The 23,432-nt window shown below is 53.3% G+C and overlaps 10 protein-coding genes across 10 annotated transcripts; 8 read left to right on the top strand and 2 right to left on the bottom strand.

Moving 5' to 3' along the window:
* Positions 1–55: 55 nt before the first annotated feature.
* N7459_005964 (putative protein kinase Yak1) lies at positions 56–3,111 on the bottom strand (the record flags this gene model as incomplete). The annotated part of the gene is made up of 7 exons (XM_056945148.1): positions 56–795; positions 854–1,212; positions 1,269–1,388; positions 1,451–1,710; positions 1,770–2,183; positions 2,241–2,503; positions 2,556–3,111. 7 exons carry the CDS (start codon positions 3,109–3,111, stop codon positions 56–58), a joined length of 2,712 nt encoding a protein of 903 aa, XP_056799483.1.
* A 1,399-nt stretch (positions 3,112–4,510) lies between these two features.
* N7459_005963 (DNA-dependent ATPase RAD26) lies at positions 4,511–8,121 on the top strand (the record flags this gene model as incomplete). The annotated part of the gene is made up of 3 exons (XM_056945147.1): positions 4,511–4,624; positions 4,676–4,749; positions 4,809–8,121. Coding segments are annotated over 3 exons (3,501 nt in total), but the record flags the coding sequence as incomplete, so codon positions are not given.
* Positions 8,122–10,023: 1,902 nt separating this feature from the next.
* On the top strand, positions 10,024–10,868 carry N7459_005962 (uncharacterized protein; the record flags this gene model as incomplete). Its single annotated transcript, XM_056945146.1, has 3 exons — positions 10,024–10,450; positions 10,528–10,641; positions 10,729–10,868. 3 exons carry the CDS (start codon positions 10,024–10,026, stop codon positions 10,866–10,868), a joined length of 681 nt encoding a protein of 226 aa, XP_056799481.1.
* Positions 10,869–12,340: 1,472 nt separating this feature from the next.
* N7459_005961 (uncharacterized protein) lies at positions 12,341–13,296 on the top strand (the record flags this gene model as incomplete). Its single annotated transcript, XM_056945145.1, has 3 exons — positions 12,341–12,455; positions 12,513–13,094; positions 13,160–13,296. The coding sequence occupies 3 exons, from the start codon at positions 12,341–12,343 to the stop codon at positions 13,294–13,296; spliced, it is 834 nt and encodes a 277-aa protein (XP_056799480.1).
* Positions 13,297–14,219: 923 nt separating this feature from the next.
* Positions 14,220–14,681, top strand: N7459_005960 (uncharacterized protein; the record flags this gene model as incomplete). Its single annotated transcript, XM_056945144.1, has 1 exon — positions 14,220–14,681. One exon carries the CDS (start codon positions 14,220–14,222, stop codon positions 14,679–14,681), a length of 462 nt encoding a protein of 153 aa, XP_056799479.1.
* Positions 14,682–15,752: 1,071 nt separating this feature from the next.
* N7459_005959 (uncharacterized protein) lies at positions 15,753–16,224 on the top strand (the record flags this gene model as incomplete). The annotated part of the gene is made up of 2 exons (XM_056945143.1): positions 15,753–15,995; positions 16,063–16,224. 2 exons carry the CDS (start codon positions 15,753–15,755, stop codon positions 16,222–16,224), a joined length of 405 nt encoding a protein of 134 aa, XP_056799478.1.
* Positions 16,225–17,331: 1,107 nt separating this feature from the next.
* On the top strand, positions 17,332–18,454 carry N7459_005958 (uncharacterized protein; the record flags this gene model as incomplete). The annotated part of the gene is made up of 4 exons (XM_056945142.1): positions 17,332–17,436; positions 17,489–17,721; positions 17,787–18,152; positions 18,229–18,454. The coding sequence occupies 4 exons, from the start codon at positions 17,332–17,334 to the stop codon at positions 18,452–18,454; spliced, it is 930 nt and encodes a 309-aa protein (XP_056799477.1).
* A 169-nt stretch (positions 18,455–18,623) lies between these two features.
* Positions 18,624–18,991, bottom strand: N7459_005957 (LysM peptidoglycan-binding domain-containing protein; the record flags this gene model as incomplete). The annotated part of the gene is made up of 2 exons (XM_056945141.1): positions 18,624–18,805; positions 18,859–18,991. 2 exons carry the CDS (start codon positions 18,989–18,991, stop codon positions 18,624–18,626), a joined length of 315 nt encoding a protein of 104 aa, XP_056799476.1.
* Positions 18,992–20,231: 1,240 nt separating this feature from the next.
* N7459_005956 (alpha/beta hydrolase) lies at positions 20,232–21,017 on the top strand (the record flags this gene model as incomplete). Its single annotated transcript, XM_056945140.1, has 1 exon — positions 20,232–21,017. The coding sequence occupies one exon, from the start codon at positions 20,232–20,234 to the stop codon at positions 21,015–21,017; it is 786 nt and encodes a 261-aa protein (XP_056799475.1).
* A 1,063-nt stretch (positions 21,018–22,080) lies between these two features.
* N7459_005955 (SDR family oxidoreductase) lies at positions 22,081–23,051 on the top strand (the record flags this gene model as incomplete). Its single annotated transcript, XM_056945139.1, has 3 exons — positions 22,081–22,361; positions 22,432–22,613; positions 22,672–23,051. 3 exons carry the CDS (start codon positions 22,081–22,083, stop codon positions 23,049–23,051), a joined length of 843 nt encoding a protein of 280 aa, XP_056799474.1.
* Between the last annotated feature and the right edge of the window lie 381 nt (positions 23,052–23,432).

The following is a 23,432-nucleotide window of genomic DNA, read 5'->3' as shown; positions in this document are numbered from 1 at the left end:
CGCTCGGAGAAACCCACATGAATCGCGGGTACACCGGGTGCCTTGAATGCCTTTTTTAGTGCCACTGATTTTGGCCCATGTAGCTCTCACCCAGGACTCCATCCTCAAGAGTGCGAATGAAATCTCGGTTTCGCTGGGTAGCACCAGCACGGCTTGCGCGACGGCGTTGATTGGAATTTGTGTCCACATATCCGTCGGGAGGTGGGGGATAGTATGCAGGGCTGGGTTGCAGGCGGATAGGAGCGTTGGGGTCCAGGTGGCTCGCCACACGCTGGATCGTCGGCGGAATTCCCCCTCCCTGGGGATCCATAGTAGATGCACGTTGACGACCTGCCCTGGTCGTTGCTTGCGCATACAGGCTCTGCGATGGAGCATACTGCGACTGAGGCATCTGGCCTGGCACCAGACCCATCTGGGGGCCATAGCCCGGCGGCTGAGTCGGGTACGGCGGCGGCGCACCTTGTTGAAACATGCCATTGTACATAGGCGGGGCCTGTGCATGCGCCGGACTATGATATTGGTTCATCTGCATGTTGTATGCGGACTGGGCATGTGCTGCTTGGGCTGCCCTTTGCTTGCTCGCAGCCTCAGCCTGCTGTTGCTGCTGAACGCCCGGGGCAACCGTCTTATTGAGAGACGAGTACTTCAGGTTCATTGGTGGCATGAAGGGGCCAGTGAACTTCTGCTGGGTGATGAATGGATGCAGTTTGGCTTGCTGGGGCGACCATCGCTCAAGAGGATTGATCGCCAATAGACCTCGCACAAAATCGATGAATGCGACTCGATTATTCAATTCTGATGACGAAGAAGCTTAGTTGGAGAATTTTGGAGATTAGAGAGTCAGAAATCTTACCTCGCTCAATCTCTGCTTGCTTCATGTTCTTTCTCGGCATGGGGTAGCTGCGGATGATCTCCTCCAATGTCGAGGCAGAGAAGTACTTCTTGCTGGGTTGTTCTTTGGTGTTATGCTCTCGCGAATACTGCTCCAGACCCTTGAGACGGTATGTCTTTCGCCCAAATTCATCCTGTGTTTTCTCGAAGAACTCGCCCGATTGTTTCCCCATCTCCAACATCCAGGTTTGGGGCAAACCCAGCATTTCCACAATACGACAAACCTGATTGTATTCCGAGGAACCGGGGAAAAGGGGCAGACCTAGGAAGAGCTCAACGACGATACATCCAAGCGACCACATGTCGATTGCAGATGAGTACCTGGTTTCGGTTAGACCAAACGTCGAATTTCAGAAAATGATGATACAATGACATACGGCAAACCGAGCAATACCTCGGGTGAGCGATAAAACCGAGATTGAATGTATGTATAGACCGTCTGGCGCTCGTCACAGGCAGAGCCGAAATCAATGACCTTGATGATCGGACTCTCAAGGCTATAGAGGGTGTCGAATGTCAGCACACTACACGATGATAGCCAGAGAATGAAGAGACCGACTTTTTCAAAAGGATGTTTTCCGGTTTCAAATCGCAATGGATCAGATGGGCCTTGTTCAACAGACTCAGGGCATTCAACAACTGTTGTGCGAATACTCGCACGAGCGTTGTGCTCAATCCACGGAATTGATTCTGTTTGATGAGCTCGTAAAGGTTGACACTGAGGAGTTCAAACGCAAGACAAAGATGCTGTCGATGGATGAACGTATCCTTCAAGCGGAGAAGGTGGTGATCGTCATTTTTATCGTATTTGCTGTTAAGCTGTAGGTAAGGGTGGTAAGCAGAAGCGCACCTTGACAGATGTTTGCAGTGATACTTACCAGATCCAACACAGAGACTTCCATCATGCTCTGATTGAAGTATGCAGTCTTGTTTTTGATGACCTTGACAGCCACGACTTCCTGCGTCTTCAAGTTTTGACATTTGACTACCTGGCCGAAAGTGCCCTGGCCGAGGACATCAAGGATGAGATAACGGTTCCTACAAGCATGCGTTAGATAGCCCTGGGCTGATATGTGGGCGAAGGAGGCATACTTGTGGCCGGCCTCTTCACTACCCAGTATATCATTGACGTAGAGGATGTAGTCACTGTCTTCGTTGTCATAACCGTCATTCTTCACACCCTTGCTTGGCTTCGTCAACACGCGCCGTGGGTTCCTCGAGGACTCGTAGTTGAAGTTTGGATTGCAAATACGGTACGTCGCAGGAAGGTGGCTGGTCAGCGCATGGAGGGGCTGTGAAGGGGTGGATAATTAGTATGTGATGGGAGGAGAGGATTGGTGGTTTCTTACGCTGATGAAGCCACCTTCTGGGTTAGCCCGCCGATATGCGGGCTGGGTATGAACCCGTGGTTGCAACTCCTGCACCGACTTGATCTTCTGAAACTTGGGGACTGGCCCGCGACCCGGAACTTGGGATGGTAGAGAGCCAGATCGTGGAGATCTTGACCCCTGCCCAAATGCACCGCTCATATGCGAGGAGGCAGAAGGTGGGTAGTATTGATCAGGGCTGAGGTCGCCCGCCTGGAGCGGGGGGAGTCTTGGAGGACGGTTCGCTGGAAAGTATTAGCAGCAGGCTCGCGACTACGAGAGCGACCGACAACTCACACGGCGGCGATTGATATCCTTGCATAGGCGACGAGTAGTCAGCGGCTCTGGCCGGTGACCGTCGCGACTGGCCCTGAGCATTGGGTGGGAAGCCGTACGTGCTCTGGGTCTTTCCGGGGCTGGTGGGGTATGACATCGGCGGCGACAGAACGTTCATTGGCGAGTATCTGCGAGCAGCCGATGACTCTTCGGCCTGAGCCAGGAATTGGGACGAGGCGCGGTTGTGATTATTTGGCCTCGAGGCGTACTTGGCGCGGTTGTAGGGGTCTGCGTCCTCCATGGTGGTGTCGGCGTCGGTGACATAATCCCGACTACGTGGCGTGGCAGTGGGAGACGAAGCCATGGATACTGGCCTGGAGTTGGGGCCGTTTGAGGGAGCCTTGGATGTCGTGTTGGGGGTCTGGAAGGACTCGTAGGTATATCCGACGGGCGGCTGTGCCTGTGGTGGCTGACCGTACTTCGACGCTAGCTGTTGGGGATGAGACGCCAACCCGGTATTGAACTGCGCGGGATGACCCATCAGGGGATCCTGGTATGGTTGCCAGCCCGAATCCATCGTGAGAACCGATCACAATCAGACTTAGATGGCGAGGGCTGGAGAAGGGAGGGAAGGAGGAATTGAAGCTCCGTCACCACCGTCGCTGTTGACAGTGCAGTGGACACACCCGCACTGCGATCGGGGGGGGAAGCGTGGGATGCCGGCGGGGAGAGACAACACACGCGAGAGGCACGATCGCAGGCAAGGGGGGGCAGCTGCAATGCGAGCGATTGGGAGGAGAAAGCGAAGGTTAATTCGGAGGTGTGTAGCACTTCATCATCTGCAGGAGTAGAGTTGCAGACAAGTCCGAGGTGCGAGGACAGGGCGGGATACAAGTGGGCGGTCGCAGTCCCGCCGAGCCGACGTGAAGGACGGGCGAGGGCAGCGGGCAGAAGAGTGGAAGGGAATCGTCGAACGCCCGGGTGAAGGGGAGGAGGCCAGAAGACACTCGCACGATCATCCACGGGGGAGTCTTAGAGCATTGTCGAGGGGGAAGGAGAGGGAAGAGAAGGCGGAGGTTGGCATCAACCGTGAACTTTGCCCATGGGAACCCGTCCGAGTGGGAAAGATCGCCGCCAACTCGACTTCACCTCTCCAGCACGGGGACGAGAACTGGGTGAGTTCGAGTCTCGCAATCCAATGGTGACACTACGTCTCTCCATCGTCTTTCTGAACTATCCCTCCCCAGATCCGTGCCTACGTCCGTCTCTACGATTCACCGGGACTCGGTGATCTCACGACTTGACACTCTCCACCATCTGGTCTCCTCGGCGACGTGTCTAGGGTCGTCACTGCATACCCAACTCCGGGGCACGCGGCCTTGAATGCCTAATTCGCAATCACCCCTCGGGCGAGACCGATAATAGGTCGCATAGAGACAACTCATAGTGTTAGTTTGGCCGTATTCAGTTCCCAGTTCCCAGTTCTGAAGTGATGTGGTCTGACGCGGGTCACTATAACTAGCATGTATGGAAATGAATTGGGGGACGATGGGAGAAGGCCACATCATGGCCCCATTCAACATCGTGATTACTTTGTCCCTCTCAGCAGGCACCAGCGCTGACGGCCCCGATATTCTCATTGAAGGATGTAGAAGGATAATTGTATGTCAATCTTCAATCTGCTACGAATCAAGGTCGACGACGACGAACCTTGGAAATGCTCTCGCCTGCGATGAGTCATGGATCATGTGATTGGGCGGCCTCAGCGGTGGGCATTTTCTGCCGCCCATTGCCTTCGATAACAAATCCAGATTCCCTCGAGGTTTGAGACTCACCATTCACTGCTGGCTATCACTGCGGGTGGTTGGCGCTCGTCAAATTACCATGTCTGTACTAATTTAGACCTAACTGACTACTTAAATCCATCCTTTGATCGGACCATATCCATTCTCTTTCTTCCAACTTGTCCTCACACGATGGCGTCACCCCATGGAACCGATGCGCAGGCGGCCGCGGAGGCAAGCCGTCTGCAAGAACTGAACGCCGAGGTGCAGAACCAGGATGACCTTGAAAGAGACATCACCCGCAAGGTCAGTTTGATCTCATTTCCTATACCCTTCCGTACTCACCCCTTCACATAGGCGGAAAGACTCCTGGCTGAGAAGGCCGAGGAGAATGATACCAAGCGGCTGGAAAAAGCCCTTTTGGATGTGGAGTAAGCTGCCGATGGACTCTCGCTTGCCCTTAGTGAGCAACCACTTACTTTTGTCTCAGGAAGATCGAAGCCCAGATTCGGCAGGTCCACCATCGCCTGGCCCAGCCCGCCGGTGCCACCTCTCGGCGCCGTAACGAAAACGAGCTGCAAAAACTGAAGTCTCGACAGGCGGACTCGGCTAGGGATGTGAGCGACATCCAGAAGCGAATTGATGAGCGACGAAAGACCCGGGAGAATGCATCATCGAGCCACGGTCCGGGCCGTCTCCCGAATGAGTCTCGGCGCAACTATCTGCTGCGGACGGGCAAGATCACGCCATTTGAGCTCATGAATGCCGGGGGTCCTGACGGAGTCTCCAACCTTCGTGATGCCCTCGTTGACGCCGAGGATCAGCATGACGAGGAGGAAGAACGCAAGCAGGCACAACACGAGGCCTCACATCGCAATTTGATGCGCCCTGGCCTCAATTTTGACGATGTGAGTGAGGGGAGCCGGGCTGAAAGCAGCAGTAGCAGCAGCAAACGCAGGAAGTTAGACACGATCGCCCCAACCAAGAAAACTACACCCCAACAAAAGCCGCCAAATATTCGTGCCTCAAGCTCCCCCGATTTTGATTCTTCTGCCAGCTATGTTGCCTCGGATGCTGCTAGTGCCGAGTCGGACGATGACGATTTTATGCCTGATACCGTTCCCGACTCCACCTCACATCGCAAACGCAAACAGATAATGACTGAAACTGAGCTTGACGACCTGAGCAATGTGGATGACGGTAATGAAACCGTCTATCAAACTCGTCTCCAGAGATGGATACACGTTCGCAGCGCCGCCCGCAAGCGGGCCCAGCCAGATCTCGTTGAAAATGACGATGACGAAGAATGGCACAAGCCCCATCCGAAGGAGCCTGATTTGGAGTTTCGAAACGGTCTACGCATCCCTGGAGATATCGCCCGTTATCTCTTTTCCTATCAGCGAACGGGTGTGCAGTGGCTCTGGGAGTTGCATCAGCAAACAGTTGGTGGCATCATTGGCGATGAAATGGGGCTGGGGAAGACCGTTCAGGCCATTTCTTATCTGGCTGGCTTGCACTACAGCAAGAAACTCACCAAGCCTGCCATTGTTGTATGCCCCGCAACTCTCATGGTACAATGGGTCACTGAATTTCACCGATGGTGGCCAGCATTCCGTGTTTCCATCCTGCACGCTTCTGGGAGTGGCATGATGAATCTAGGGAAAGAGAAAAGTCGAGAGAACGTACTGTCATCTGAGAAGATGGGCAGCTACAATTCTCGTCACCTCTCTGCTGGCCAACAAGCCGCCAACAAGATCATCAGGCGCGTTGTCGAAGAGGGCCATGTCCTGGTGACTACTTATTCTGGTCTGCAATCATATGCTGATGCTCTTGTTGACGTCGAATGGGGCTGTGCCATTCTCGACGAAGGTCATAAAATCCGCAACCCAGATGCTGGTATTACATTCAGTTGCAAGGAGCTTCGCACTCCTCACCGCATCATCTTGTCGGGGACTCCTATCCAGAACAGTCTGATTGACCTGTGGTCCCTGTTCGATTTCGTTTTCCCGCTGCGTCTTGGAAACCTCGTGAATTTTAAGAATCAATTCGAAATCCCCATTCGCCAGGGCGGATACGCATCAGCATCCAATCTGCAGGTTCAGACTGCTGCCAAATGCGCAGAGACCTTGAAGGAGGCCATTAGTCCTTATCTTCTTCAGCGTTTCAAGACTGATGTGGCGGCTGATCTCCCTAAGAAGACAGAGCAAGTCATCTTCTGCAAACTCACACAGTACCAGCGCACGATCTACAAACGGTTTCTTGGATCGGACGATATGCGATCGATTTACAAGGGGAAGATGAAGTCTCTCTACGGAATCGATATTATTCGCAAGATCTGCAACCATGGTGATCTTGTCGATCACGAGTTCCGAAAGAACGAATCCAATTATGGCCAAGTCGAGCGATCTGGCAAAATGCAAGTGCTGCAAGGGCTGCTGGAGGTGTGGAAGGATACCGGCCATAAGACCCTTCTATTTGCCCAGACAGTCCAAATGCTCAACATCCTTGAAAAATTCATCGCCTCTCTAGGTGGATTTCGATACAGCCGGATGGATGGAGAAACAGCGATCGCGAAGCGTCACGGCATCGTGGATGAATTCAACACCGACCCTGACATCCACGTGTTCCTGTTGACCACAAAGGTCGGGGGAATTGGTGTGAATCTGACCGGAGCCGACCGAGTCATCATCTATGATCCCGACTGGAACCCGTCGACCGATATGCAAGCCTGCGAGCGTGCGTGGCGACTGGGTCAAAAACGCGACGTTACTATCTTCCGCCTGATGACCAAAGGCACCATTGAAGAAAAGATCTATCACCGTCAGATCTTTAAGCAGTATTTGACCAACAAGATCACCAAGGATCCACACCAGCGGGAGGGATTCCAGCTGAACGATCTCTATGACCTGTTCTCGCTTACGGAGGAGGATGATAAGGAGCTGGAGACGACCAAGTTGTTCAAGAACGCGGAAGTTACCTATCAGGGAGAAGAGGAGACCCCTGCCCCTACTACGGGTCGACGTGGAAGCAAGTCCAAGGCACCCGAATCTGCGCCTGTGAAAGTTGAAGATGTCAGTGACCTCCAGGGAGTTGCCAACGTCGAAGACTTTAGGTACAAAAGCACCCTTGAAGGCGTCAAGGAGGAAAATACAGAGCAAGCGGACCTGGCAGATGCTGGAAACGCCACCAAGTCTGAAGATCGCCTCATGCACAGCATCTTCGCTCGCGCGGGCGTGCACGCCGCTCTCGAGCATGATCAAATCGTGAACGGGAAGCGCGTCGTTCGTGCCGATCCAAAGATGATCGAAGCTGAAGCACGTCGCGTGGCCAACGAGGCCGCCGCCGAGCTTCGAAAGGCCGAAGAGGCTGCTCGCTCTGTTCCCATCGGGCTTCCGACCTGGACCGGCCAGTTCGGTGTGGCTGGTCGCCCCGGCTACGAAGGAAGCTCGGCTCGCCCAGCTCGAGCTGGTCCGTCGTCATCAAATCTTCTTGCGAATCTTAATCCTGCTTCTGTGGCTTCCGCCAGCGGGAGTCCCTCTCGCCAGACGCCGGTTCGTATGCCGCGTGGCAAAGAGTTCATCCCTCTCATCAGAGACTTTTTGCGATCGCGCGGTGGCCCCGTTTTCACCCAGACGATTATCGACCACTTCAACGCTTATTGTGCCAACCAGCAGCGAGCCGATGAATTCAAGAAGATGCTCAAGGAGGTGGCGGACTTTACCCGCAACGGGCCAAGGGAGCGTGGCCGGTGGACGCTGAAGAAGCCGATGAAGAAGAATCCTTCGACCGAAGGGGCTTCTCCCGCGTAAGCGGCATTTGCAAAGAGCAGGGCTGGCCGGAGAGAGTGCGCGGAGGTAGCCAGAGAAGTGAGCACAGTTTGATGGCATTCTGATCAGAAGGGGACATGTCCATGAAAGATTCGCTGGAAGGTGGTACTTGTACAATAGAAAGGACTCACGACGCGATGACCAAGAATATGCTGATGACAATCAACCCATTGAGAACTAGAACTATGTCTGCATTTATCTCTGTCCATTACGAAGACCGGGTTGGGCAGTATCTGCATTGTCAAAATTGTGATGCCTGTCAGAAAACCCACGAGGTTACTCAGGGATATCTGAGTAGTACCATATCGGGGTTGAACGCCGGGCCTATTGTTGGGGCAATGCTGCTTGTCTCACCCTAGCAGCCATATCTTTCTCTGTACTATAAGCAATATCATATGTATCCCGGGGCTAAAGTCTTTCCCTGGTGGTCAAGACAGCGGAGTTTCAGGGGACACGGGTGGACATAGGGGCATTCACACATGCAGGACCAATCAGTCTGAGTGAACCGGGCCCCGTCCATAGAGTGGCTGTGAACGATCTTGAAAAAACATTCACGGCATCCATCAGGTATTGACACTGCGCCACCATCTGGCAAAGCGGATGCCTTTCACAACGCAACAGGGATTCGGGTACGCCTTATTGGCAGTCTAGTTCACTGCATGCTTTTACGCCCCGCTGGTTAGGGCTGTTGGCGATAGAGAATGACATTGCGCCCCCAGTAAGCGCAGAATGGTTCTAGATCCACTACTCTCCCCAGGGAGAATGCAATGGATACACCTACAGATGTAGGTATCTACTAATAGTACAATAGCACAGCACAGTGGTTTCCATTTTAGGCGACATGCTGATTTCCCCCATAATTCAGGAAAAGAGATTATCATTGCCAAAAGCCCCGACTGGGGCGCAATGACGACCTGCCGAGCCCCCAAGGAAGGTTCATATAGATTACAGGTGTTACCCTCCATTGACTCCGGATCATCAAGGGCGAATGAGCAACCCGTCGCGCAATATACAGGAATCGAGATCCAGGGACATAAGGTGCCAAGTCCTATCAACAACTCGCCAAGCAGATGGACGAGAACCCATCTAGCCTGTTCTTGGGGTCCAAAATTAGCACAGAGGTGGGACCTGCGTGGGTCAACCCTTCACATTCATACTATACAGAGTAAGGTATTCGATGCTGTCTGGGTCATAGCAATCCAGGATTTCCGACCTCCAAGGAACGCTAATGTTAGTTCCCTTTGAAGTTGGTTTCAGGCTTCCTGAAAGCTCTCGCAGAAGACTTTGCGTTGGCGGGCCAGAACTCGGTGGATAGTGGGGACGATCCTCTTTCATTCCAACAGTCTCACTGGCCCAGAGACGCTGCTACAGCAGGTACCAGAGGCGATGGACGCCCAATGAACGGCATTCAGGCTTTGTAATGGATGTTTGACCCACTTCGTTTGGGGTCGAAGGAATCAGGGCGATGTCAGACACGGTTGCTGTTCAGAGCTGGGTTGAGATGGTGATTGGGATCACGACGAGTTCAGGTCAATTAGTTGTTCTTCTCCTCTGCTGTGCACCGCCCTATATAGATCACCAGCCATGCACAAGCCGAGTGCTGAATCCACGACAGGAACGAAGCACGCTGCTGTAATATTGTAATCGTGATCGACGATCCTTCGCCCCTCGGCCCTATTCAGCTCTTTCTAGGGTCTTAGGTCATGGTCTCATTCGCCCGTTCGGTTCGCACATCCACTCTGATCCTGACTCGCTCCCTTAAAAGCTGGGCGTTGCTCCCCGTCGCCCTCCCCTGATTCCATATATCTACGGCACTTGCTTCTCCCCATCCACACCCCATTCCCTTCTCCCCCCATTTTCAATCCTCACCTCCTCATCATGAAGTTCCTCGCCAGTCTCGCGCTGCTCGCAGCGACCGTCATTGCGGCACCTGCACCTGCACCTGCACCCGCTCGCACCCGAATTGGTGGCACTCCACGCGCCAGTGTCACTCCTAGCGCCAGTGTCACTCCAAGCGCAAAATTCACTCCAAGCGCAAGAGTAACTGCAAGCACAAGCGCCATCCCCTCGCCAAGCGCAAGCTCCGCTCCCTACACCTTCAAGCTGCAGGTGCTGCAGGATCCCACCGGCTACAACTACAATGGGAGATATATCGGCTCTTACCACGTGAATGACCCGGATAACAGCCTCGCCATTCTGGAAACCACCTCCGGCATTCCGGGCAATTTCACTTTCAGCCGCGGCACCGTTAAGTACCAGGCGCCCAACGGGACCCCCTGGGAGCTGGCTTTGGTTCAGGGAAGCAGTGAGTTGGACCCTTAGTCTGATCTTCTGGGATGCTTCGAGGATGCAGTGTCGCTAATTCACCACTCAATGCTTTAGGTGTCGCATCTCCGGTGGATATTGGTGTCAGCCCGAGCTCCGGAACCCAGGGCTTTACCATCAGCAAGGACGGTTTGCTGACGGTCCAGGGCCCGAACTTTGGTGGCTGGTTTGGTAAGTCTTCCTAGTGCTGGCCTACCAGTACATGTTCCACCCTGTGCGCGATAGATATGCTGACTGTTTTTGTTTGCTCCAATGTAGCTTGCTTGAAGAAGGAGGCTGATCACACCACCCAAAACCAGCTTATGTGGCACAATACCTCCGGCAAGGACGCCATCCCCACCAACTGCCAGTCAGTCCAGCTGAAGGTGCAGAAGAACGCCAAGTCCCTCAAGCATTGAGCGGCCAAGCAGGGGAAGAATTAGGGGAAGTGCTGGTTTCTACAGCGATGACTTGGCCTGGGGGAATCCATGGCTGGGGTGGTGTATAGTTGTGTCGATAGTACAGTTTCATCTAGATAATGGGCCGAGAGGGCTGATAGACTGTGTTAATGATATTGATGACTGATTCGTCATGGATCACGAGTCGTGAACTGGTTTTGATTGCTTGATGTCCTCTTGTATTGACTCTTTGCGACCGGCGATTGTATGCGTGCATCCACTGCCTATGCCACTGGGCAGTCAATGAGAAGCATGAATGTTGAAGATCATGGGGTCCCCAGGTCTAGACCCTGTCAGTTTGCCCCGGTGCAAAATAGATACTGAGCACTCTGTGTATAACTCGATCATACCCACGATGAACCGCAGTTCCTATATTTCCCAGGATGTTGGACTCGAACATTCCCACTTTGAACTTTTTTAGAAGCTAGTGGAGATTTCATTGCCATACCAGCTCTGAATCGCGGTTTCCAGGCGAGGTTTATTGACCGATCTCATTCAGCCGAAAATGCGGATTGCGGATTGGCCGAATACTTTTCGATAAGCATTCCAACACCGGGATTTGCAGAGTGTGGCAGGCGGCACTCCCGAGCTGTAGAATACGTATGGACTGGGATATTTTATCTGCCTGCCCGAGGTCGCATTGGATGGCGAGTCGAGAAGACTCCTCGCCATCGACAGCACCAAGAGACCTAGTGTTTCTGGTTGATTCGGTGTGGGGCAGCGAGGGGCAGGTCGACTTGCAAAACAATCTAGGAAAGCAACAGCGGTATTGACCAGCGACGAGGTATATAGCTGGATTGATAGCAAGGTTGAATCCATCCAGGTTGATAGCATGGACATCCCACGACACTATCGAGACGATCACGACTATAAATAGGCGATTGTCTCTCCCTTGACAGCCACCATTGCCTGTTTGGGCTTAGTCCCACCATCCACCAACACTCGCTTTCTGCACTTCACTTTCTCTCATTCTCACTCTTACTTGCCCTCTCCCTCTGACTCCCACCCTCGCCCTCGCCTCACCTTCGTTTCAGTCGCTCGTTTGACTCCCTCGTTGTCGTGGTCGTGTTGTTGTGTCCAGGAACCCGCCGATCCTCCCCGGGTCCCACGCATTCCGGTGATCTGCACGTCTCAGGGTCCAGAACTGATCGGAGTCCTTTGACATTCTTGCCTCGCCCTGTGTCGTCGTCGCCATCTTTCCCGGTATAGCACCTGCTGGACGGTCTAGTGAATTCATCGAGAGAAACAACAACGGACCCGTGGACACAGATCGCCTTCGGTTCTCCGTCTCCATCATCTCCACAGCTGACAGCTGGTGCAAGGGGTTGTTGACTCGTCTTTTTTTTTCCGATTAGGAGTCTTACACCATCCTAAATCCCTGATCTCCCCGCCCCAAGGCCTCGACGAAAAAATTTCCATCCACAATCATCGCCATGCGGTCCCTTATTTTCAGCGTGTTGTGCACGGTTTTGCTTCTGGGGACGATCGCCTCGGCCTGGCAGCCATATGGGATGATCCTGGGCAATGGCATGCTAGATCGGCGAGCAGGTACATACTCTTTTTTTTTTTTTTACTGTCCAAGGTCACTCTGACCTTCAACCGCAGACTCCACCGATGCCTCCACCTCTGAAGCCACCTCCACCGACTCCGCCTCTCAGACTTCTGCCTCTGAGACCTCCACCGACACTGCCTCCGCCAGCGATGCAACCATCACTGGCACAGCCAGCAAGTCTGAAAGCAAGACGGATAGCAAGTCTGACAGCAAGACCACCTCGACCTCGTCGATCTCCATCGATCCCGCTGCCGGCGATGGCGGAATTTCCATGCTCACCCCGGCGTCGACATCGACCACCTACTATAAGATTGGCCAAGATGTGACCTTCGTCTGGAACTACACCTCGCTTTCCGTGACTCCGACGGCTGTGGATGTCGTTGCCACCTGCAGCTTGAACAGTGCCACCTACACACTGACCCAGAACATGAGCGTGGAAGCTACTGGCAGTGTGGTGTGGGACACGGGCAAGTACCAGGCGTCCGCGACCATCCCGCTCCTAACAGCGACCTACACCCTCTTCGTCTACGACGCGAGCAAGTCGCTCACCGACACCGCCAGCGCGGGCTACCTGAGCTCCAATATTGGGTACAGCTTCGGCATGTACATCCCGCAATCTTACACTCCACTCAACAGTATGTTTCCACATTTCCTGCTCTGACTTTTGATGTATCTCTTCAGCTTCGCTAACATTGCCCAGAATTCTCTTGCGCCACTTGCAACAGCGCCATATCCGAAGTCCAACGCCAGGGCATCAAATTTGCCGTCGGCATGGCAGCCATCACTGTGTTTTCCTTTACCTGGTTCGCTGGTACCTTCGGTCTCTTCTCCCTCTAACGAGCCACCTCCGATCGCTGGGGTGTGGAAAGCGACATTCTCATGGATATTCATGGATATATTTGTTTGACCGCTAGGCGTGTTCCATTGTTTGAAAGCGACTTTTGGATTTCTCTTTACGATAATAGCAAGAAAATCGGCGTTTGTTGATTTGTGGACTTCAGGATGGGAACATTTATCGTGCTGCTGTTTTCTATTGATTCATCTCCGCTGCATGTTCTGCATCCCCCCCCCCAATGGCCAGTGTATTTCGGATTGGGTTCTTTTATGTCTTTTAATTCATTGCATTTCTCGGCGCTTGCCTTTCCAACTTGATTATGTGCGTCTGTCTATGGAAAGAGACGGAAAGGGCCAGCGAGACTTGTCTCGGTCTTGTCTCGGTCCATGTCTTGTCTATCACCCGCGTGACCGTTGCTTGAACGCCTCTTTGTAGACCTCATTGTCACTGCCTGCAGGATTGAAGTAGTAATGGAGCCATAGCACCATTGACCCCTTGGCTACAGATCTCACCAGACTGAACCTCTCAGTCCTTTGGATGCGGCATGGCGTGTCGACCGCATTGTGTCCGTAGCACCACTCACAAACAGTGTAGCCACAGTACTCTGCAACCTCACCACAACGAGAAGAGAAAGCCCTATTCAAGGAAATAGTGGTGAACCAGAGAAAGCCAGAGTACACTGCCCGTCAAAGCAGGCAAGCAGCCCCGATGGTCAGAATGTAAATCAAGCACATGCCGTACCAGGACCAAGTATGAAAGCATCCAGAGCGTTTGATTGTCTGCCTCAAGCAGGAAGCAGGTATATACCAGCCCAGCCCTCCCCAGCGCTAGTCTCACACCACCATCCTCCGTTCTTCCTGGCAAGTCCCACGCCCACAACACCTGCACACCAAGGCTGTCCACCACCATACCCCCAATTCCTGCAATGGCTCCTCCCCCAACACTGGGCTTCATCTGGCCCAAAGACCCCCGGCCAGGAAACCCCCCGACCTGGCCGCGCCGCTGGCGCCTCTTCGACCTCCTCACCAACAAGGGCCCGGACATCTACGTCGGCGTCCTCCGCCACAACACCCCCACCGGCCCCAAGAAAGCGGCGAAAACGCACTGGACGCGGTGGGAGCCGGAGGCGCACGCCTCGCGCCGCGCGGCGCCGTGGGCGCGCCGCCCCGACGCGCAGCGCTACGACTTCCGGCAGCGAAAGTACGTCGTGCCGGACCATGGGACGTGGAGCGCGGTGCAGTATTGCAGTGCGAAGGGGGCTGGCGGGTTGATGCGGGTTGTGCGCGGGGAGAGGCATCGGGTGCCGAGGCGGTATTGGGATCGGAATGGGGAGGAGTATCCGGCGAACCAGTGGCATGATATGATTTATGGGGTGCATGCGGATTAGGGCGGTGGTGGATGGATGGATTTCTATGGGAGTGGTCTTGATAGATGGAGGTTCCGGGTATATTCTTGGTTTGAGTGGGTTCAGCAATGTGAGCATGATGAGCGTGTCTGTTGATGGAGAAGTTCTTGCTATATCTGGGCAGAAGTGTGGTTGATAGTAGGTGGGTAGCTGAATTGGATTGGATACTTTCTATCAAACCCTGCTTGATACTGCTGTCTAGGTCATTACGCAGGACCAGAGGAGTTAACGAATTTGTATCTATAGTTATGTATCTACGAGAAAACGCCACCATCTCATCTACACACTTGCTATCAATCACATAACGTAGCTGAAGATGGCTTGTCGGTGGTTGGTGTCTGGATTGGGAGTACTTGCTCAGCCCTCGATGTCTTTACAGAGCTACCTGCAAAAGAGGTGCCTATTCATTGTAAATCAAAGCTTAAGATCAGAATGGAGACTACACAAAGCGTTTGAGCTCTAGTAGTTGTGTGTTGCATTGTTCTGTTGAACTTCCGAAGCTCCCTACCTTCCATACGTCCTGAAAATAGAGGATCTCTAACCACTTCGAAGCTTTGTCCATGAATGCTCACGAAGCCTCACAATGAGTCCATCCAGGTGAAATCTTTTTTCACCCAGGTCTACCACGCAAAGAAGTCGTTCCCGTGTCTGTCTCCAAGCAAGACAAGGCTTTCTCTATTCTTCAAGAGGAACAAGGGACAACAAGGGAATATCGAACGATTTGCAACAGGATAATGAACTCAATTATCTCGGGGTAGCTCACTCAATGCCTCTTTTGCATGCGGCATTGTTGAGATGGGTAGCTCTCGGTGCATGTCTCACGGTCTGATACTCTTTGTTGTTAGCCTTCGGGCTTGCAATTCTCGCAGCTTCGATGGCTACACCCGAAGACTGCATAGTTATATAAGTCCAGTCGTTTACCTCCATGGAGAACAGAAATCATCACAGCTCAGCACTCTCCCCTTCCCTGACTACATCCCCATCCACTCAAGCACTACTTCCCTCATCATCCCTCCATCAACCATCTGCCGTCACGAACAATTCCTCTCCACCATGGCTGTCAATTCCGCACGACGCAATTCCACCACCCGAGCAACCCGCCCACGCAAAACAGCAACTCGCAAAACACTGACCCGACAGTCTCCCCGACGTCCCCGCGCCACTTCAATCACGCACAGTGCGCCCTGTCTCCAATGTGTCCTTGCGATGAAGAACAACCCTCACCAAGTTTGCATCCAAAGCCGTGGCCACACTGCTTGCCAGCCTTGCATGCGGCTGCGGCAACCCTGCACTCCTGTCAGTGGATCCCCCCCCTCCCTTTGGTTGAGATTGGAAGCTAACTGTGGCATAGGTTCCTGATGAGTTTATGACCCTGACCGAAGTGATTCTGAACAGTACCGGTAACGAGAAGCAGGCTCTGATTCGACGACTTCGCATTATGATGCGCACGCGCACTCGCGCAGCTAACCTGGCAGCGGCAGAGGCGGCAACCAACGAGGACCGTTCCGATGCGACGAGTCCGTGAGTGGGCTATCTAGCTACGATGAGCTCCTGCCAGACCGATCATTCGATGTTAGGTTCAATATGTAGCAGACCAACATTCCAGCATCCACCGCAGTGGATTGACAGCATGGAGAAGTGGAATGCCAGGATGACATTGAGGAATCTTGGATCTTCTTTCTTTTGTCGTGGCCCTTTTTTAACTGATTTTCTATGTTATAGACGGACTGGTTCTTGACGCTGTACCTTTCGCTTTCTGTTCATTCCGAGGATGCACTTTTGACAGACATTTCTTGTATTAACTGGGCTGAATGGAATCGACTTGACCTCAACCAAGACTCATAGTAGACGGTGTCATGATAGATGCATTGCAACGTCAATCGAAGAGAATCAACATAAACCCGTCACAACGATGGAAGTAAGCCACACAATCCGTCATACACCTCCGCAACACGCCACGCCCGCTCCCAACACCGTCAACACCGACTCAGCAGATCCCACACCCATCGAGTCAGCCCGCCTTCGCAGCTTTGGGCGGGTACTTCTTCCCATCCTTCTCGACCTGCGGCGCGCAAGCGCACCACTCGCTTTCCGGCACCGCGTCCATCACCGAGGGGATATGGCTGCCGCAACCCCACCAAGTGACCTTGTCTGCGACGCGCGATGAGTGACAGTTGCGGGGACTGGGCCCGGGTCTCGCACTTACTGCAGGTAGAGCACTGGACTTTCATGCACATGTTGAGGGAGGAATGTGTTCTGGATGAGAGGAGGATGGAGATAACCAGCGGGAGATGGTTTTGACGGCTTCGGCGGTCTTAGTCATGGACGCCGAGTGTGAAGCCCGAAAGCCCGATCTGCTATCGGGGTTCACTTCATCTGGGGTTGATCACCGCAGAGACAGATCTCTCGGGGTCTAGAAAGTTGGTTCTAGCATCTTGCAGGGCGGTCTCTTTCGACTCTTGGCCTCGCTCTCCAACGTCATCGAGAGCCGCTGCAAAAGGCGAAGCGGATCTGCGTCTGGCGGGACAGCGCGGGGTGGAACCCGACTCGGAACTCTGCGCTTGCATCTACGCGGTCGACGCATACAGAGGTGTCGCAGAGAAAGATCTGACAGCATAGAGACTCGAACCCAATGGCCGTCATCGCAGTGGCCGGTGGCACGGGGGGTGTCGGCAAAACCCTCATCGAGAGGCTGGCGCAAGAGCCCAAGTTCCAGGTAGTCTTGCTGTCTCGAAACGTGGGCGTTGCCAGAAATCCAATGCATCAAAGCCATTCTGACAGCCTGATAGGAGAGTCTAGAGCCAACCGCTCACGCAGTGTCGCATGTACGCATCAACTACAACGACATCTCTGCCATCACCCACCAGCTCGAGCACCACAACGTCCACACTGTGATATCCGCCATCGGTCTCGTCTCAGAAGAGACCAGCCGGTCCCAGCTGAACCTGATCGAGGCAGCGGACAAGTCCAAGGTGACGGAACGATTCATCCCAAGTGAATACTCCTTCATTCAGACCGCGGCGTGAGTGCTCCCCAGCAACACACGCTGCCCGACTTGGCCCTAACGTGGACTTGAATCCTGGCCAGCCTGTTGCCGATCGACCCCAGTATCCAGTGGTGGCTGGACGCTGCCGACCGCCTCAAGTCAAGCTCGCTTGCCTACACCCGCGTCATCCCGGGTTTCTTCATGGACTACTGGGGAATGCCCCACGTCCCCACCAACCTCGCGCCTCACACGTTCGGAATCAGTATAGCTAGTCGCACGGCCGCCATCCCCGGTGATGGCAATGATGTGATCTGTATGACCTATACGTATGACCTGGCCGCATACATGGTCAAACTGCTGGATCTCAACAAATGGCCGGAATTCAGCGTGGTCGTGGGTGACGAGGTCACGTACAACCAGCTTCTGCGCATGGCAGAGGATATAACAGGCAAGTCCCTCATTCACCAGTGCGTCTCCCCTGCAGGCGTATCATTGCTAATAACACATTGGAGCAGGGACTAAATTCAAAGTCACCTACGACAGTCATGATCAGATCAACGCGGGAAATGTCACCGTCCCTCCGATGCCAGATGGCACCGAGGGCTCACCCGAGGAACTCCAGGAGATCACTGCCTTGGTCAGCCGGCTTACAGTCAATGGGGTGTTTGATCTGCGCAGGGAGGAGAATCTCAACACACTCTTTCCCGAAGTGAAGCCTATTACGATGAAAGAGTTTCTCGAGAAAGCATGGACGGGTCATGAACTGTGACATACACGTCCACTATCACATCGCCGCAAGGAGGACAAGTTATCGGCGTATAGTTTGTTCAGTATATAAAACCAGCAGCACCTCGCGATTATCCAAGTTCCATTCGTCCGTCAATATGCAGGTGAAATCGCTCAAAGCACATCCCCAAAGTACGCTGTGCCAACGTCACTCAACACACAGGACCCGGATAGACAACTCCCACGCAGACATCACGGCCAGGAATCAGATTCGTGCACGACGGGTTGACATCCGGGTTCCAGCAGAGGAACTGTGTCAATGTGATGGTGTCGTCGGTGCGATCGATGATGTCGAAGCAAGTATCTCCACGGCGGATTCGAGCCACGAGATTGCCTGCAGAACATCGATCAGTCCATGTGCCATTCCGAAACCACGGTGAAGCTTACAGTAGGGCGTAACTCGGTACGGCGCCACGTTCTGCGCGCTCGCATTCTTCGCGGCTTCATTGCTGATGGCAGCCGATAGCGCGAGGGGCACGAGTCCCAGCGTCCAAAACAGTCGAGTGCACGATAGGAGCATGGCTGTTAGAGCCCCAGGTGGCAGTAAGAGTTGTAAGGAAGAAAGCCGGTTATTCTCGATGGTTTGAGGGGATTCGATATGAACGAGAAGAAAGCACGCCGCCACGTTGTCCTTGCTGCCAGTATTAATACTCGGGGACCTTCGGTTCTGTCGGCAGGTGAGTTCCCGGAGTAAACTTCACAGTATTACCAGTGTCTGATATCCATTGCAGTCATACAGCGTGTCGCCTGGGTGTGGAGTATTTCACGTAGCATGATGCATGTATTCGGCCTCCATCACGGGCTACAGTCATTCATCGGCGTTGCAACCCTGTAGCTTGACAAGGGAAGCCTAGCAAACAGGTTCAACGCAGAGTAGAAAGAAGCTGGCCAATCAATTGACTGATCCTCAAAGGCTTCAGTATATCTAAACAGCCAGTGCAGATGTCTCGGATAGATCGAGTAACTGTTACATTGCCTGGATGCTGACCAGTGCGCCCATCATTGAGGAAACGGTTACCTCCTCCAAGGACGCACAGCCAAATGCATGGCATTTGTAGCACCATTGGCACTTTCTGTTGTGGGGGAAGCAAGAAACCTGGAGCTGCTGATCGAGACCTTTCGATTATGCACGACGGATCTGTGTTACTCGAGGCCGTAGAGGCTGGGGTTTGTACGAGTCAAGGCCAATAGACCTCGTCAATACAGCTTCAGTGGCGCCATAATCGGATGAGTGCGTATAGTGACACTGCGAGTCGAATGACACGAATCTGGGGGCTATGCTGTGGCAGTCTACATAGTGTCCGAGACGTGGAATCGCATTTGGGCATGTATCCAGAGTGTCACTATATGATGGTTAATATATTAATCATTTTCTAAGAGCTGTCGGTCGATTTGTCGTGATATTCTACCACTGGGCATATTATCCTGGATGCAAAGAAGAAAAACCCTGACTCCCCATCTTCTCTTTCCTTCACGCCACCCATCCCTGGCTATGGACACCACCTCATCCAAGCACATCCCCAGACGAAACCAGAAGAAAAAATGCCTCTTTCCAATTGCACGGCACCTCACGAGTGCCTGACACTAGAAAACGCGTGAAAATCAACAGCTGAGACGGGGGATGGAGACCATCCCGGGACTCTCAAGCGCCACCGTCTCTGTGTCCACGACAACCCATGTCGTCTTCCCCTCCTTTCCCCTTGTCTCCCTAAAATACCATCCTCGACAATCCCCAACCCCAAAGCATCTCGAATCAAGACATGACCTCGTTACCAACCGTCGTCCTGGTGCACGGCGCCTGGCACACTCCACCGAATTACCAGAGCTACATCACCGCCCTGCAAGCACAGGGCTTCACCGTTCACTGCCCCCACCTGCCAACATGCAACGGCGCAAGACCCCCCACAGCCTCACAACCCGACGATATCGCATGCGTGCGAGCGCTAGTCCAGCAGCTCGTAGACGCAGGCAAGCGCGTGCTGATGATCATGCATTCCTACGGCGGCGTCGTCGGAACCGGCGCCGTTGAAGGACTCTCCTTCGCCGAGCGCAAGTCGGCCGGGCAAGCCGGCGGCGTGATCCACCTGCTCTACATGTGCGCGTATATCCTTGCGCCCGGGTCGACGGTCTGGGGCATCATACGCGAAGCCAAGTTCGATCACCTGTGGGACCGGTATCTCGACACCGCCGAGGACGGCACGTCGGTCTTCAAAGATCCTGGGCTGGCGTTATTCAGTGGGAATGCGGACGCACAGGTCGTCGACGCGGCGCTGGCTTCGCTGGTACCATTTCCGGAGTCTGCCTTCCACTGTCCTACGGCGGGCAGTTCGTGGAGAACGGTGCCGACTACTTATGTTTCTACGACGAAGGACTACACGGTCCCACATATATATCAAGAGATCATGCTTGGGAGGGTGCGGGAGGAGGGCGTTGAGGTGAAGATAGTCACCTATCATGCGGACCACTCGCTGTTCATCACGATGGAGAAGGAAATGGTGCAGACGGCATTGGAAGCTGCAGCGGATGAGAGGAATTCGCGTGAGTAGCCTTGACATGGATACTGTAGATGCAAGCCCGGGGCGGGATGGGCATGATGCTTCTGCCCCTGTGAGGGACTAGTCGTACTACATGGACGAACTTCAATTTAAAAAGCCCGACTACTGGAATATATCAGAGATCTGCCGGGGCAGTCTATGTTTGTTGGAAAGTACGGTGCCGATTAAACCGCTTCGGGACTGGGAAGTCTACAGCGAAAGGGTGGGCACCACACACAGTGGCTGTCGTAGGAAAAGGAGTGATCGTAATTCAAATAACGAAGCTTTATTGAGGAGCATCAAAAGGGGTGGAATGGCTAAGCTTTGATTTTAGGGATGTCAGTTTGGTAGCATATCTTGGTGCCTGATCCCGCAGGTTGTCCGGCCGGCCACATTTTGCAAGCCATGGCATACCTCAGTTGAGCTTATAGATAACCAAAAAGAAGTTTGGTCAAATGTGTATCTGAAGAGGAACAAATCCATATTTCGTTGATTCTCACAGCGACTTGGATGTGTTGAAATGGAAGGTGAAGAATGCCGATGAATGGTCATCGTTGTGCCGGAGCAAAGGACTGATGTATAAAGTATAGCGGGTTAGTTAACTGTTTAGTTATTGTTAATGATTAGGATATACTCCAGACGCATCCACTGTTAGCCCCGGCAAATATCGGAGACGTGCTCGAGTCTTGTCAGGCCCGTCCGAGGCTCAACTGCGACTCCGAAGTATTTCGGAACGCCACCCTCGGCCAGTCCCACAGCGAGCATCGTCTGCGATCAATGATAGGTTGAAAGAGATGCGCTACACGTCTTTATTTTGCTTACGTCTGTCCCTATGCCATCATACGGATTCACTCTTAGCTCGCATTGGCCTAGCGATCGCATGTGGAGTCAATAGGTTACTGGACGATGCTGCGGACAGGACGAGAACAAGAGCTATGAGTTGTGCTGGCAAAAGGAAGAGGGAAGAGATAAATAGGACTCCATTCCCATTGAATCTCAACATCTTCAGATCCAGAATCACACAACTCTCCCCCGCCCCGACCATTTCATCTTCTCTTCCATTTCCTACAACGCCATGTCTCAAGTCTGGCTGATTACCGGCACCTCCTCTGGCCTCGGCATGGAGTTTGTCAAAGCAGTCCTGGATCGTGGTGACAAAGTAATTGCAACAGCCCGCAATGTGGACCGAATTGCCCATTTCAAGGACCTCGGAGCTACAACGATGCAGCTCGACGTCACTGCGCCTCAAGATGAACTGGACCGCAAGGCGCAAGAAGCCATTGCGACTTACGGCAAAATTGACGTTTTGGTCAACAACGCTGGCTACGTACATTTCGGAGTGGTGGAAGAAGCTAGGTGAGTTGCTACACTCTCATCAAGGTGGAATTCACAACCGTGGCTAATATAGACCTTGATACCATTGCAGCCATGACCAGTGGCAGACACAATTCAATACAAATGTCTTCGGAACCTTGAACACCACACGGTCTTTCCTCCCCCACATGCGCAGCAAAAAGGCTGGCACCATCGTCTTTATTGGATCAATGGTGGCCTGGGATGGGGTTCCAACCGTCGGGGTCTACTGCGCCTCCAAGGCCGCGATTCATTGTACGCCCACAGACATTCAAGAGCCCTCATTTAAACACTGAGCTGACAGGAGTTACAGATGCCGTCGAGTCACTTTCTCGGGAACTTGCGCCAATCGGTCTCAAGACTCTCCTCGTGGAGCCTGGGACTTTCCGCACCGATTTCCTGCTTGAAACGAATAAGAAGACCGCACCATCCAAGTTCGAAGACTACCGCGAGATCTCGGAGACCCTGAAGGGTCAATTTGACAGTCTACACGGTAACCAGGCCGGCGACGCTAGAAGGGGCGTCGAACGTGTCATCGATGTCGTAAAGGGTGAGAATGGCGCAGCGGGCAAAGAATGGCCGGCCTCACTTGCGTTGGGAACGGACGCCGTCGCGACCATTCGCAAGAAGTGTGAAGACACACTGCGTCAGTTGAGTGAATGGGAGCAGTTGTCGACGTCGACGGATGTCTAAGCTTTGAGTAGATACTTCCCCGGGCTACGTTCAGCTTTAGACAATTGAAGATCCTCGCAACTCTTTTATTCTGGAATGGCATCGCGTAGAATACTCTGAACGGAAATAAACAAACACACCCAAAACCCTTATTGTACAGCACTCTCTACCGGGGCTCTGTCTATATACGGACCATTCAAGTTCTATGTGGCTATGAGACAATGCAGGGAGGACGAATGGATGTAACACACCCGGGAGATAATGAGTCTTGTCCAAGTTGGACGAGCCAACGAATTCCAAGCTTGACTTCTTGTAAGGTGCTCAGCAGTGGCTTACATAACCCTCCTCCCCTGCACCTTCCAAGGTTCCAACCTTGGAAGCTTGCCTACTTCAATCAACATC

This window comes from Penicillium hispanicum (assembly GCF_028827665.1).
Source record: "Penicillium hispanicum strain IBT 35686 chromosome Unknown utg000005l_segment0_segment0, whole genome shotgun sequence".
In the NCBI taxonomy this organism is placed as follows: Eukaryota; Fungi; Ascomycota; class Eurotiomycetes; order Eurotiales; family Aspergillaceae; genus Penicillium; species Penicillium hispanicum.
This window is presented reverse-complemented; position numbering and strand designations above follow the sequence as displayed.